Source organism: Chrysoperla carnea, chromosome 1, assembly GCF_905475395.1.
Source record: "Chrysoperla carnea chromosome 1, inChrCarn1.1, whole genome shotgun sequence".
NCBI lineage: Eukaryota > Metazoa > Arthropoda > Insecta > Neuroptera > Chrysopidae > Chrysoperla > Chrysoperla carnea.
The window spans coordinates 115,463,201-115,476,157 of NC_058337.1; the positions used below are offsets into that span (position 1 = coordinate 115,463,201).

At 28.4% G+C, this 12,957-nt stretch overlaps 1 protein-coding gene across 1 annotated transcript in view; it reads left to right on the forward strand.

Annotated features, from left to right (window-relative positions):
* Window positions 1–12,957, forward strand: part of LOC123290768 (inactive dipeptidyl peptidase 10) — a 325,130-nt gene that overhangs the window by 244,482 nt on the left and 67,691 nt on the right. Inside the window, exon 2 of the mRNA XM_044871071.1 lies at window positions 3,899–4,248. Coding sequence (XP_044727006.1) covers window positions 4,141–4,248 — 108 coding nt within the window. The 5' untranslated portion in view covers window positions 3,899–4,140. The remainder of the gene's footprint in view (window positions 1–3,898; window positions 4,249–12,957) is intronic.

Here is a 12,957-nt window from a genome sequence, read left to right on the forward strand (position 1 = left end):
ACTCCCATTAATTATAAATTGTTCACACTGCCGCTGCCTGGATTCGAACCCGCAACCTAAGTCTAAATGGACAAACAGTCAAAGGCAAGCGCCTTAGACCGCTCGGCCATTTAGGCTCGACTGGAGAACTCATAACAAACTCATGCAGTGTTTATTATACTAATTGACTGATTTTTGATCATCTGCCAAACAATAGAAATATTCAAACTTCTTAAAATAAGGCTTTAACATTTTCGATTTAAAAAAATCTTCTATTTTTTTTATATCAGATTCAATACAATATTTCCAATATATGTACGTTTTTATTGTTATTTTGAGCTAGAATACGCACTCAAAATAGTATCAGGCACTTTTTAAACACCCTTTCTATAGAATGTACTTATATACTGTATATACAATGTACTTATACACTTAAATAACAAGTAATTATTTTTTATTATTTATCAATAATTGAAATTCCTATCTCTTTGTTACAAATACTCAATAATATGAATGGTTTTATGTCTATTAAGCTACCAACGTGATTAAACAAACAATGGTAAAAGAGAAGTTGCGAAGTTCATATAATTTTACACTTGACAATGATTTTTCTAAACTATTAATTAAAACGGCAGTGACGTCAATACCTCGCTTTCGTAATGCCATCGCATGGAGAAATGATAAGATAATATGAATTATGATAAATGGTTTGTTTCTTAGCTGACTTTTACTGTATTATAACGCAAATTTCCATAGAAACTGATTAGCTCACAGCCTCAACAGCGGTTAATACGTCACTACCGTTTAATTTCTTCAAAAATATAACTATTATTTGCTAATAAGTAGTAAAAAAAATGGAATTATTATTTTTAAAAAAACTTGTTTAAATATACTTTTCATGAATTATTCTTTTATTTATGAATTTGTGGAAAAAAAATTAAGGCAACCTCTCTATTGGGGAAAAAAAATATTAACTTTATCTTTAACCGCGGTTTTCTTTGTGTGTAAAGTAGGTGAAGAGGGATGAATCGTTCGCAGCACTGCTCGCTTAAAAAATTGGCAATAAATCACGTGCTTTATTTAAATTATGCTTTATTTAAATTATGATTTTTTAATTGTTCACATGTAATTGATATTTTTCAAATATCAAATTATAATTATTAAATAAGAGCAATTAATTAAAATTGTTTCATTACAAATTGTAAAAATAAAAGACGAAAAAACAATGTGAAAAACTAATTTAAATTTGTTAGAAAAAAGTGCTAAATTTTCAATGTCAACCATATATACGAGCCATTAAACTTATATGTACATCGATAAAATTTGATTAATAATGTAGTGTGTCATTACCATGGAAACTCTTGTAATCTAGCTCATGCAGGGTGCAAATAATACTCGTTTCCGCCATCTTCATTACACGAGTATTCAACTCTTTACGACGCTTCCAACAAAGTGAGATGTGTAATTATTGAATTCACCTCGAAAATATTACAAAATATTATAAATAGTTTTCAATTATACAAATTAGAAGATGATTTCTTATAAGAGTTTCCATTTCCTATGCCAAAGAAAATACAGAAATCTCTTATAAGAGAGAGACTTCTTAAGAGCAGAAAAAAGAGCAGTAATATTATATGAAATATTTTCTAATATAATCGAATTCATACGAAATATATATTATATAACCATTTCTAACTTGATAGACATCACTGTCACAAAACTTTCTACCATCGAATTAAATTCACAAATACAGATATATAACAAAATCACTTTTAACTCTCTAATTAAATTGTTTTGTGAATGTTTTTGTTCGACAAAGATAGATACAGATCATTACTATAACCGGTGTATGAATGTATAGTATGTTTGCTTCTTTTTTTTTGTGCTTCTTGTTTTTGTGTGTTGTTATGTTCGTTTGTAACAAATTATATTTGTGTGTGATGCTATTTATGTTACAAATAATACTTCTCTTCTATATCTATTCGAAAACAACAACAACATAGAAACGAGGAAAAAAAACAAATTGGAATGAATAAAATCGAATCGGATCGGAGCAAATAATATAGGAACAAACAAATAATGAAGAATTAAAAGTTTCATTTTTTTTGTTTTTCGATTTCTGTTATGTTTTTTTTTTCGATATAGGATTTATTTTTCATAAACTTTAATATCGAACGCATTGAGAAGAAGAGCTCTAGAATGAATGTTATTTATTGGTGGACTATGAATCGGCTTAGCTATATATACATTTTAAAAAGAGCCGTTCTATATTGTTGGATCACATTCAAAGCCTAACGGTCACCTTACTCTGGAAATATTTATTTTCTCTATCCTCTATCGTCTTTCTTGATCCTTGTTTTTTACCTATGATACGGACTATTGTGTCTTTTTAATTTTAAATCGTCCTTTAAGATGATTTGCTAATGTGCTACTCACTTAGAGAACGAAAACATAGCATTTTTTTCTTAAAATCGAATATTGTTTTTTAGCAATATAAAAAAATTGCACCACGTCGTTTTGTATTCGAGATATTATTTGAAATAAATTATCAAAATGGGGAAATTATTCATTAACTAACAGATACCTGCCCGCTTTGCTGGGAAATTTCTCCTTTAGACTATCACGTTATAGTCCTCACTTATCCACCCTTTTGTTAACAATTTTATGAATTTTAATTTTTTGGTGGTGAACTCTAACTTTTTTGAAAATGAAGTTTTGCCCATGATACTCGCTGATATTGTTTCTATAGGTAGAATCATTAAATTAGCCTGATTTTTATACCTTTTGGATCAAAATTGACCCATCAACGGAGTTTCATCAAATCCCTTAAAAAAATTGCAAAATATCGAAAAAATTTTTAACCTCAAATTTCGATAAAACTCAGTATATAAGGTAATTTTGACTCAAAAAGTGCAAAGTCGGGTGCATTTGACGACTGGTCGAATAGTTTTTGAGATACGGACTAAAATCGATTCAAATATTGCGATATCTCAGAAACTCTGCATCCAATCATTAAATTAACCATATTTTTTTACTTTTTGGATCAAAATTACCCCATCCACCGAGTTTTATCAAATTCGAAAACAAATTTTTTTTGCATTTTTCTCGATTTTTTCAAAGGGGTCACTTAAAAAAATTGCAAAAAATCGATAAATTTTTTGAATCTCCAATTTCTATAAAACTCAGTATATAAGGTAATTTTGACCCAAAAAGTACAAAAATCGGTTGCATTTGACGGCTGGTAGAATGGTTTTTGAGATACGGACTAAAATCGATCCAAATATTGCAGAAAGATAGCAGAAATTCTCTGTAAATATTATAAACCACATGAAGCTAGCAAAACCTTGGTAACATTACAAACATGCAACCGTTGATCTATATTTGTCTATAAAATTATTTACATGGGTTTCCTATATACGAAATTCACATTCCCCTTTTAATTCTTTAAGGGATGAATTTCCAAAAATCTTAGTGCTCACTTACGTCATTCAAGGAACGTGTGTACAAAATTTCAGGCTTCTAGACACAGCGATGTGTGTTGATCAGTATATATATATATATATATATATATATTTTTTTTTTTTTTTTTAAGCGGTCAAAGTTTCTGAAACTTTGGGATTTAATAGTAACCCTATTCTTAATGTGTTAAAAAAAAAGTTCATTAAATTCTATCGAAAAGTGGGGTTTACCATAGATCATAAGCATTATTTTGAATACGCACTGCAAAAAAATTGGGAACCTTACCTAAATTAAATATAGGGAGATATTATTAAATATAGGGCGTTTTCCAATTTTATTTTCTGAGATACTATTTGAAAAATCTAGAAAAAAAATTTGGATTCAAATTTTAAAAAATAATTTATAACAACAATTCCTAAAACATATCTAAAATTGCAATTGTTTTGTTTCTATATTTCAGATCAGTAACCATACTTCAGAAAAACAGTGAAAGCGGTGCTACAAACAAAGAAAGAAAACTGCGAAGGTGATAAATAACAAAATCATCAACAACAACAACAACAAAACAAAACGCAGAATAAAAATATTAAAACGTCTCGAACAGAGTATTGTAAGGGTGGTTTGTGATATTACCACCCACTGGAGTAGTCAGAACGCAGTGGCGACGGGTGCGAGAGATATTAAGGCGGTGGCGGTAACGCCATGCACGCCAATGTACACGCGGACCGCAACTCATGGAGGTTGCCCCCGGATGAGACACTTCAGGTGGCCGACCCCAAGGCCAAGAAGGCCGAGGTAGGTGATGAGGAGGTCAGTGTGAATTTAACTAATCCATTCTTTCAGCTCTGCTGCTCTCCTGCTGGATATGATGATATGCTGTCTGTCTTGCGTTTTTAATCAGAATTACCTAGAATATTATTATTAACCAGAAAAATTACTTTTCAAACTAGTAAAAAAATCAGTTCGAAATCAATTTTACTTGCACGTATTATTTTGAATTTTTGCACTGTTTACAACGATAGCTAGTTTTTTATTTACATGTGGAGATTGAATTAAGGATTGGCATTACTTCAAACTCTACTGTAATTAGAGATTATACGAATAGAATTGGTTCGAAATCTAGTGATACATTGATCAATTGATTTTGTGCCAAATCTTCAAGAAATTCGATATACATGTGATTTAGAACACAAAATTAGTGTAGTTACGGAGTGTAGTTAAATCATACAAAGATTTTTGATGTTAAATGAAAATTAACTTCCCAATATAGTGAGGTTCTTGTAATGGATCTGAAAATCCAAATCGACATTTTTAATAAAACTGTATGTTTCATGATCAGGAGAATATATTAACACCACTCCGATTTGGATGTCAGTGTGTACACATTTGTTTCCGTGTTTTCAAGGTCATTTATTCGTTCACCAATTCTCGTGAATTTAAGATGATAGCAATATGATGATGATTCTACGCGGTGCATAGAAATAAGGTCGTTGACAGGAGGAGAAAAATTAACTTGAAATTTTTCTGTTAGTATTAAGAAACTATAAATTTTGATAATTAGTTGAGTTGTACAAAATCACTTAAACAATAATTTATCTTCGGGTCATCGTTTCTGTAAATCTTATATTTACTTTGGATAGAAAACAAGTATTTAAACTATAGCATATAATTAATACTGAAGAAGTTTAGACAGTTATAAAAAACTATTTTCATCATCTGACAAAGTTCAATGGGTGTACCATAAGGGTTGTACTAACAGAAACATCTGGCTATCTTCAGAAACAGAACTATTTTTACCGGATTATACCTATTCGCTCGTCATCCATCATAAATAAACCCCAAACCAGATAAGTAACAAACATCATGAAAAAAAACATAGGTATATTTGTCGATTTTGTTCATTGCTAAGTTACCCCGTAAAACGTCACCGTTTTCGTTTTCTCGAAATTTCGTTCGGGTGTAATATTAACCTTACATTTCATTTTCTAGTCATCAAACTCTCATTTTCCTGGCAATGAATGTTGGCGAGTATGTATTATCCCTTTTAAAATTTTTTTTAATTGAGTTTATTTCGGAAAAGTATTATAATGGAAGCGTTTGAGTTTGGTATTATTACAAATTCTTCTTTCAAAATTCCTCCATGCCATGCTTAATACTTCTGTTTTTGAAAATTCTTAAAATTACACAAAAAAAGTTGCTGTTAGAATTTGAAATGTAATATAAATAGGTCACCATGCAATGAAAGAAAATTAAACTTACCAAAAAGTTTTATCCATAAAATTCATAATAATTTACGATTATCGAAAATACATACATATCAAAATTTCGTAACAATATCTAAAAATTTTATTTAAGAAAACCTCAGAATCAATATTTACTTTCTAATTTCACTATGTATATCGAATTATAATCTTTATTTTAAAGAATATATTCTTATCAAACTTTAGAATAAAATAATTTTGTAGTTAATTTATAACAGAATAAATACATTTGTTAAGCTTCATTTACAATCTCTGCATAATCTTAAAATATCATGTTAGTTAATATTTAAGAAAGTTTATATTGTAAATGAAGCTTTATAAATGTCAACACACACAAGCGCACACAAAATATTATACACTTTAAACACAGAGGAAAATTTTAAATTCTTTTTTTCTTTTCATTATTAATATATGAATGAGAAAATTAAATAATTTTCACTAGAAAGTCGTCATGCATTATTCAAAGCCTATTGAGTATAATGGAGAATAGTATAAAATATACCTTTTGGTATAGGGGAGAGTTAAACAGTCTTATTTTAATTGAAAATTATACTTTGTTTAAAGTTAAAAATGTTTCAAATATATTTTAAAAAGCACAAAAAGAAATTCTAATTATTAAAATTTATGAACAAATATTGTTACTGTAGTAGGTACACTGCTATTCGAAAAATATTACCCAAAAGTAATTTTGTTCTTTTTGAATTTAAAAAAAAAAGTTTCATGAAAACAGGTGGACACAATAATAAATCAGAATAGCCCATTTCCCTATGTGTATAAGTTGCAAAAGTTATTAAACTCCCATCTTAAGTTTAAATGTCAAAAAACCAAAATTTTACGTTCATAAAAAAGAAATTTCTTCATTCTCATAAAATTTAAAATTAATTTAAATGTGTAAAAGTTGTTTTCGCGAGCTTACAAAACTTTTTATTAACTTTGATATAGTTAATTTTTAATATTTTTTTAAGAAGAAAATAATAATTATTGGGTGCAACATAATTCATCACTGTATCGGAGTTTGATTCTCTAATATCGTAAAAAGATTTATAAGATGGATTCGGAATTAACGCAAATAAAAAGCATTTGGAAAAATGTTGGAGAAAGAGTCTTTTAAATTATGATGGCAGTTGCAACTTATATTTTTAGAAGAAAATTTTGTGAAATTAATTTAAACGAGACACGAAAAAGAGAAAAGCATTCAAAATTCTAGAGCAAAAAAATTATTTCTTTTATTTAAATCGATTAAAAAATAAAGTTTGTAGATTAGAAAGTTATTTCGAAAAATTTAATAGAAGATAACTTGTTGGAGATACGAAATACGATTACTTTCAGTGTTTTTGAATGTTTAACACTTGCCAAAATGTAACTAGAATATACCGGATAATTTTCTAGAGACAGACGCATTTGGAAAAAAGGAATTATTTTTAAATGAAAAATTTAATATTAATGTTCATACATTTATAAAATAATATTCTAATTTTTACGTGACTCAAGCGAGACAGAAAGAAAAGTAATTTTTTTTAATGAAAAATGTAACTGAAATAAATTTATTTTTTTCAAAAAGCGCGACATGACATTAAAGTTGTCGTGTTACTATAGGTACCGGAGGTAACAAAATACCGAATCGTACAAAACTAGACTTCACTATATATTATATTAGTCGTAGTTTTAACTTTTATCGATAACCATACCTTTAAAAAATGGTAAGCTTTGGTATGGTGTACTTAAGAGGTTTTTTACTTGACATAATTCTAATTTTTTTTCGATTATTTATTTTGATCAAAACTCAAAACACTGTTTATTATTCAAGAAAAGGACATTACCAAATTAATTTTTCAGAAAAAGTTAACATAGGTCTACCTGTTCTTGAGATGAGAGAGTGTTGAATTTCGTTCGCAAACCTTCATGAAACTCCTTCATCAACTTTTTTTGAAAAGCTTTGCGCAAACTGTATGATAGGTCCAATTTTGGAAGTTTATATTTCTCCTCATTTATGTAGGACTCGATTAAGGTAGGACTCGAGGCAGCCATCTTGCGAGGATTTTTCCCATATTTCTTCCAGACCATTAGTATGAAATTCCACTCTTTTTGTTACACACAGTATATACCACACAAAATATATATGTCATCGACATTTTTCGAACTAGAAGAATACGAACAGACAACACGAATATAAAACAAACAACATAAAATAATTTATTCTGTACGTATATATAAGTTTATACTGTTGTCACTACCCCCACCCCTTTCAAAATTGGTTTTCACACCCGTTGTTGAGTCTTTTAGCCACCCATTCCAAATATTTTTACAACACATCTTTTGTCTTCTCTAATAATAATAGCTTTATTCCACCAAAAAAGTTTTTGAATAGAAAAATTGGTGGATGTCAAATATTGAATCAAGATAAAATCCTTTAATATTATTATTTGCCTTTTACATTTATTAAAATCAAAAATTGAATTAAATTATTTTTAATACTTTTATTTTTATAAATTTTTTTTAATAATTTATCAAAATTATAAAAAGTAGTAATCAGATTTTTTTTAAACTGTCTAATGTGAATCAAAATGACTTCTTTTAACGATTAGAAACTAATTAAAAATGAAATTTACAAAGTTTAAAAAACCCACGACATATTTTTCGTATTCAGAACCCTTAACACGCACTTTAATCATAGCTAAGAATACTCCTCGTTAAATTACCATTCAAACGAAACCAAAAAAATTAAAATCGGTTCATCCGTTTAAGCACTACGATGCCACTGACGCGCACAAATAGCGGTCAAACTTATAACACCCTTTTTTTTTGTCCGGGGGTTCAGTTCGGTATCTGATACAATTTTTATACCATGTATATTTAATATACCAAGGTAAACTAAGTTTAGTCCCAAGTTTGTAACGCTTAAAAATATTTATGCTATCAACGAAATTTTGGTATAGGTGTTCATAAAATCACTATTGAGTCCACTTAATGAGTCCGGTTGTCTGTCTGTCTGTCTGTCGAATGTCGTCTGTCGTCTGTCCGTCTGTCATTACGATTACTTCAAAACGAAAAGAGATATCAAGCAGAAATTTGTTTAGCGTGCTTAGGGCGTAAAAAGTGATGTCGAGTTCGTAAATGAGCAACATAGGTAAATTGGTCTTGGGTCCGTAGGACTCATTTTGTAAACCGTTAGAGATAAAACAAAAGTTTAAACAAAAAAATGTTCCTTATGAAAAAATAAACAACTTTTGTTTGACACATTTTTTCGTAAACATCACTGTTTACCCATGGGAGCGCAAATTCTATGTATTATATGGGAATATCAGTTATATTTGTGTAACATGTATGTATGTGTAATGTGGCAGTGTATTCAACACAGTCTATGCATGGTATTTCAACAGTTAACTCAGTCAATTATTTATTTTAACTTGTTTTGATTTCAAGTTAAAAATATATACCCCAAATTGATCACCCAATGTAAAGATAACAACATCGAAAAATCCAGGTAGTATTAAGGGAAAACTACGAAAACACTTTAATTTTCATTATAACGATGAATATTGAAACGTTTTAATTTTCACGTGTTTCTATTTCCCTCTGAATAAATAACGACACCATATAAAGGAATATAAGTGTAAAAAAAAATTAGAAAAATATAAAAGAAAAAAAAAATCCTTCTAAAACTATAACCCAGTTGACTACTTAGTTACTATTCAAATTCAATACATATCACATTTTTATAGCTCTATTTACAGATACGATAAAAAGTAACTGGAACTTATATCTAATACCTCTTGACTTGTGGTACTAGTACCGTTATATATATATATATAGAAAAAGGAATACCCATAAAAAAAAAACAATATCCTACAATTTTATCCGTCACAAAAGGAAAATCATAAAAAGCTATAAAGTTCATTATTAAAATATAAAAAAAGGATATTAAACATTATAAAAATTTTATAGTTTTTATATTTGAAAAAGAAAAGAAAAATTAATTCTTTTACAGTGACGTATTAAAAGTTGTTGTTGTTTTTTTTTTAGTAGTAAAATGGATATTTAAAGTTTTCTTAAAATTATAGTCTTATACATCCTCTTCACACGGACTTTAACTGTATATGGAGGCTTTTAACACGTAGCTGCCACAACAAGGTACAGTTTTGCTCTCTAGAATAAAAAATACAATTTATATCCCTATTTTCCTTAATGGAGGATATTTTAAGGAGAAGAATCAACTTCGTTTTCTCAATGAATGGAAAATTTGTTTGAAATTTTTTTTCCCTCAAACACTGCTTAACAATTCTGTCCATATATTTCTCTCGTCTGAGTTAAAAAAAATTTTTTTTATACCATGTATATATGTAATATACAAGGTATACTAAGTTTAGTCCCAAGTTTGTAACGCTTAAAAATATTGATGCTACCAACAAAATTTTAATATAGGTATTCATAATATCATCTAATTAGTCCATTTCCTGGCTGTCCGTCCATCCGTCCGTCTGTCAACTCAAAAACGAAAAAATATATCTGGTTGAAATTTTTACAGCGTGCCCAGGACGTAAAAATGAGGTCAAGTTCCTAAATGAGCAACATAAGGGTCTTGGATCCGTTGCACCCATCTTGTAAACCGTTGTCGTCAAAAAACAAACGATTGCGTCATCAACACTGTCTATACATGGTATTTCAATAATTAGCTCAGTTAATTGTTTGTTTTCACTTGTTTAATACCAATTTCGTTGTTTGAATCTTGTATTTTACTAACTTCAAAATTCTTCAAAACCGGAATCTTCAAGTTCACATAATTTTAAGTTCAGCAATTTGAAGATTTTCTATTATTTTTATTATAATATGATAATTAGCTCCAGCCCAAAATCGGAGAGATGGCAGCTCTAGACCGTTGTAAAAAATGTTAATAAATTTTTTTATAATCTCAATGTTATTTAAACTTTTTTATAACTCATGAACATTGGTAGTAAAAAATGTTTACAACAAAAGATAGTTTTTTGTTGACTATTGTGTACTAAAAAGTTGAAAATAATACACAGATAGTACGTCGTATTAAAATTTATTAGCATGCTTTTTATTGAACTAAAATATAATAAATATATTATTAGTTTCTGATAATACACTCATCTGTATATGTATGAAGTATTATCTGTATCTACACGTAAATCCTTAATCCAATTTTGGCCAAATACACCTCAATCAAAAGTATGCACGTTCAACTTTTTGAAAATTCAAAATCTACCTAAAAATTTACACCAAATTTAAGAAGGAAAATAAGACACTCATTTCTCTTAACTAATGTGAAAAACCTAAAAAAAACTGTCAATCAATTTATCCGGGCAAAACTTGATTGATTATGAACATAGCGAACCATTAAACAATTTTGAATGCACTAATGCACTTTGTTGAACAATGAGAAATATTTTTATTGCACATAGACTAATCGAAATGTATAAAACCTAACCAATAAATAATAATCGAATAATTGTTATAGCCATAACATACATCCTTTTTACTCCCTTGTATACAGTAAAGAGAGTACCTACCATAATTGTGTAAATACGGATATCGATTTTCAAGGAAAATGTTCGGTTTTGACATCCTTGAATTCCTTTTGATTAGTTAAAGGGTGCTTACATCCGCCAAGCTATAGCCGAAACGACCACCACACCAAAACTTGTATACAGTCATAGCTAATTACCTCGAATGAATAAACTGCTGCAGAAGGACAAGAGACAGTCATTTTGCTGACATCTTTTTTCATTTTATTCTGAGGTTGACTTCATATAACTTCATATTTGTTTAATTTATACTTTTGTGTAATCTTTTTTAAAGTTAAGGAACTCAATTCGAATCACCATTTACTTCTTTGGGCAATATTTCAAATTTCAATTGCAATAACTCTGAATCCATTTTGAATAGTTTATAACCGTTCAAGGAAGTTATACCTAAAACAGATTTTGGGTTACATTTTCTACGAAAATATAGACTTTTGCACTGCATCAAAAGTTAATATTATTGTTAAGGCTATTATTTTGGATATTAAAACCTAAAACTTACAACCCATGTTCAATTTAAAAGAGTTTTATAGGTGAGTTAAGTTTTGTCATTGCCAAAAAAAAAACTTTGAAAAGGGCAAAAGTCTGGACAGCTGTCCAGTTCCCCTTTCCCTTGTTTTACAGCGTTGTATACTTCCTCTTAATTAACCTAGAAAGATGAAAAAATGTATGTCAGTTGAGTAAGTTACAAAGAACAAGAACTTTCGCGGTTTTTTAAATTTTACGCTTGGATAGAGTTTTACAAATCATAATCATAAGCACCAAATAAAGGAGAATATATGACCTTAGCAATGGACCTCTGCTGCTCACTAATTTTTTGTAATGCAAAGCAGTATGGATTTAAAATAATATGTTATTAAAAATTTATGATGCGTGTCACACAATTCGAGTATAAAACCCAACTCTCAAACAAAATCGAAGTAAATAATAATAATTCATTTTAAATCATATATATATGATAAAATAATAATAATTCGCTGATATCAACAAATTTTTCAATCATAAAATAATTTTAAATTAAATATGCTTTAATAAAATAAATTAATTATATTTCTCTATAAAATTACATTTTGTATTATGAACAGATAAAATGCATCGCTTGCATTAACATACAAACAAAAAAGTAATAAAAATAGTTTGGTTTTCCAAATGTCTAAAACAGTTCTTTTTTTAAATTTCAAATAGAAAAAAATAACAGGATTAAGTGTGAGTCAATACAAAGCAACTAATGGATTTCATTATTGAGTGATAAAAAGAGAAGTGAGCGTTTTAAAATCGCTATTAAAAGAAATCTTTTGAAAATTTTCTTCTTTTTAATTAAGAAAATATTTATCTTTTTAATTAAGATATTTACAAAACTCTAAGGCCAGACTTTTAATTAAATTGGAACGTAATGTACGGGATTTGAGGAATAAAAGTAGAAATTTTTACTTTTTATTACATTTGCTATTATTAACATGTTAAAATTTATTTGTTAAATGATTAATTAAATAAAAAACCAATCGACAGATTTTTTTCCGAAAATAATTTTTACGGAAGAGTTAGCAATTAACAACCTATCAAAAAATGTTATATAATCTGCCTTAATGTCCGATCAAGCAAGATAGTAAAAAGACATTTTTGGGGAAAATTTTTGGATTTCTTTTACAGAATTTATAAACACTCTAAAGTAGGTTAAATGTAGATGCGTGAAGCAAAGAAAATTGAAGTAGCTG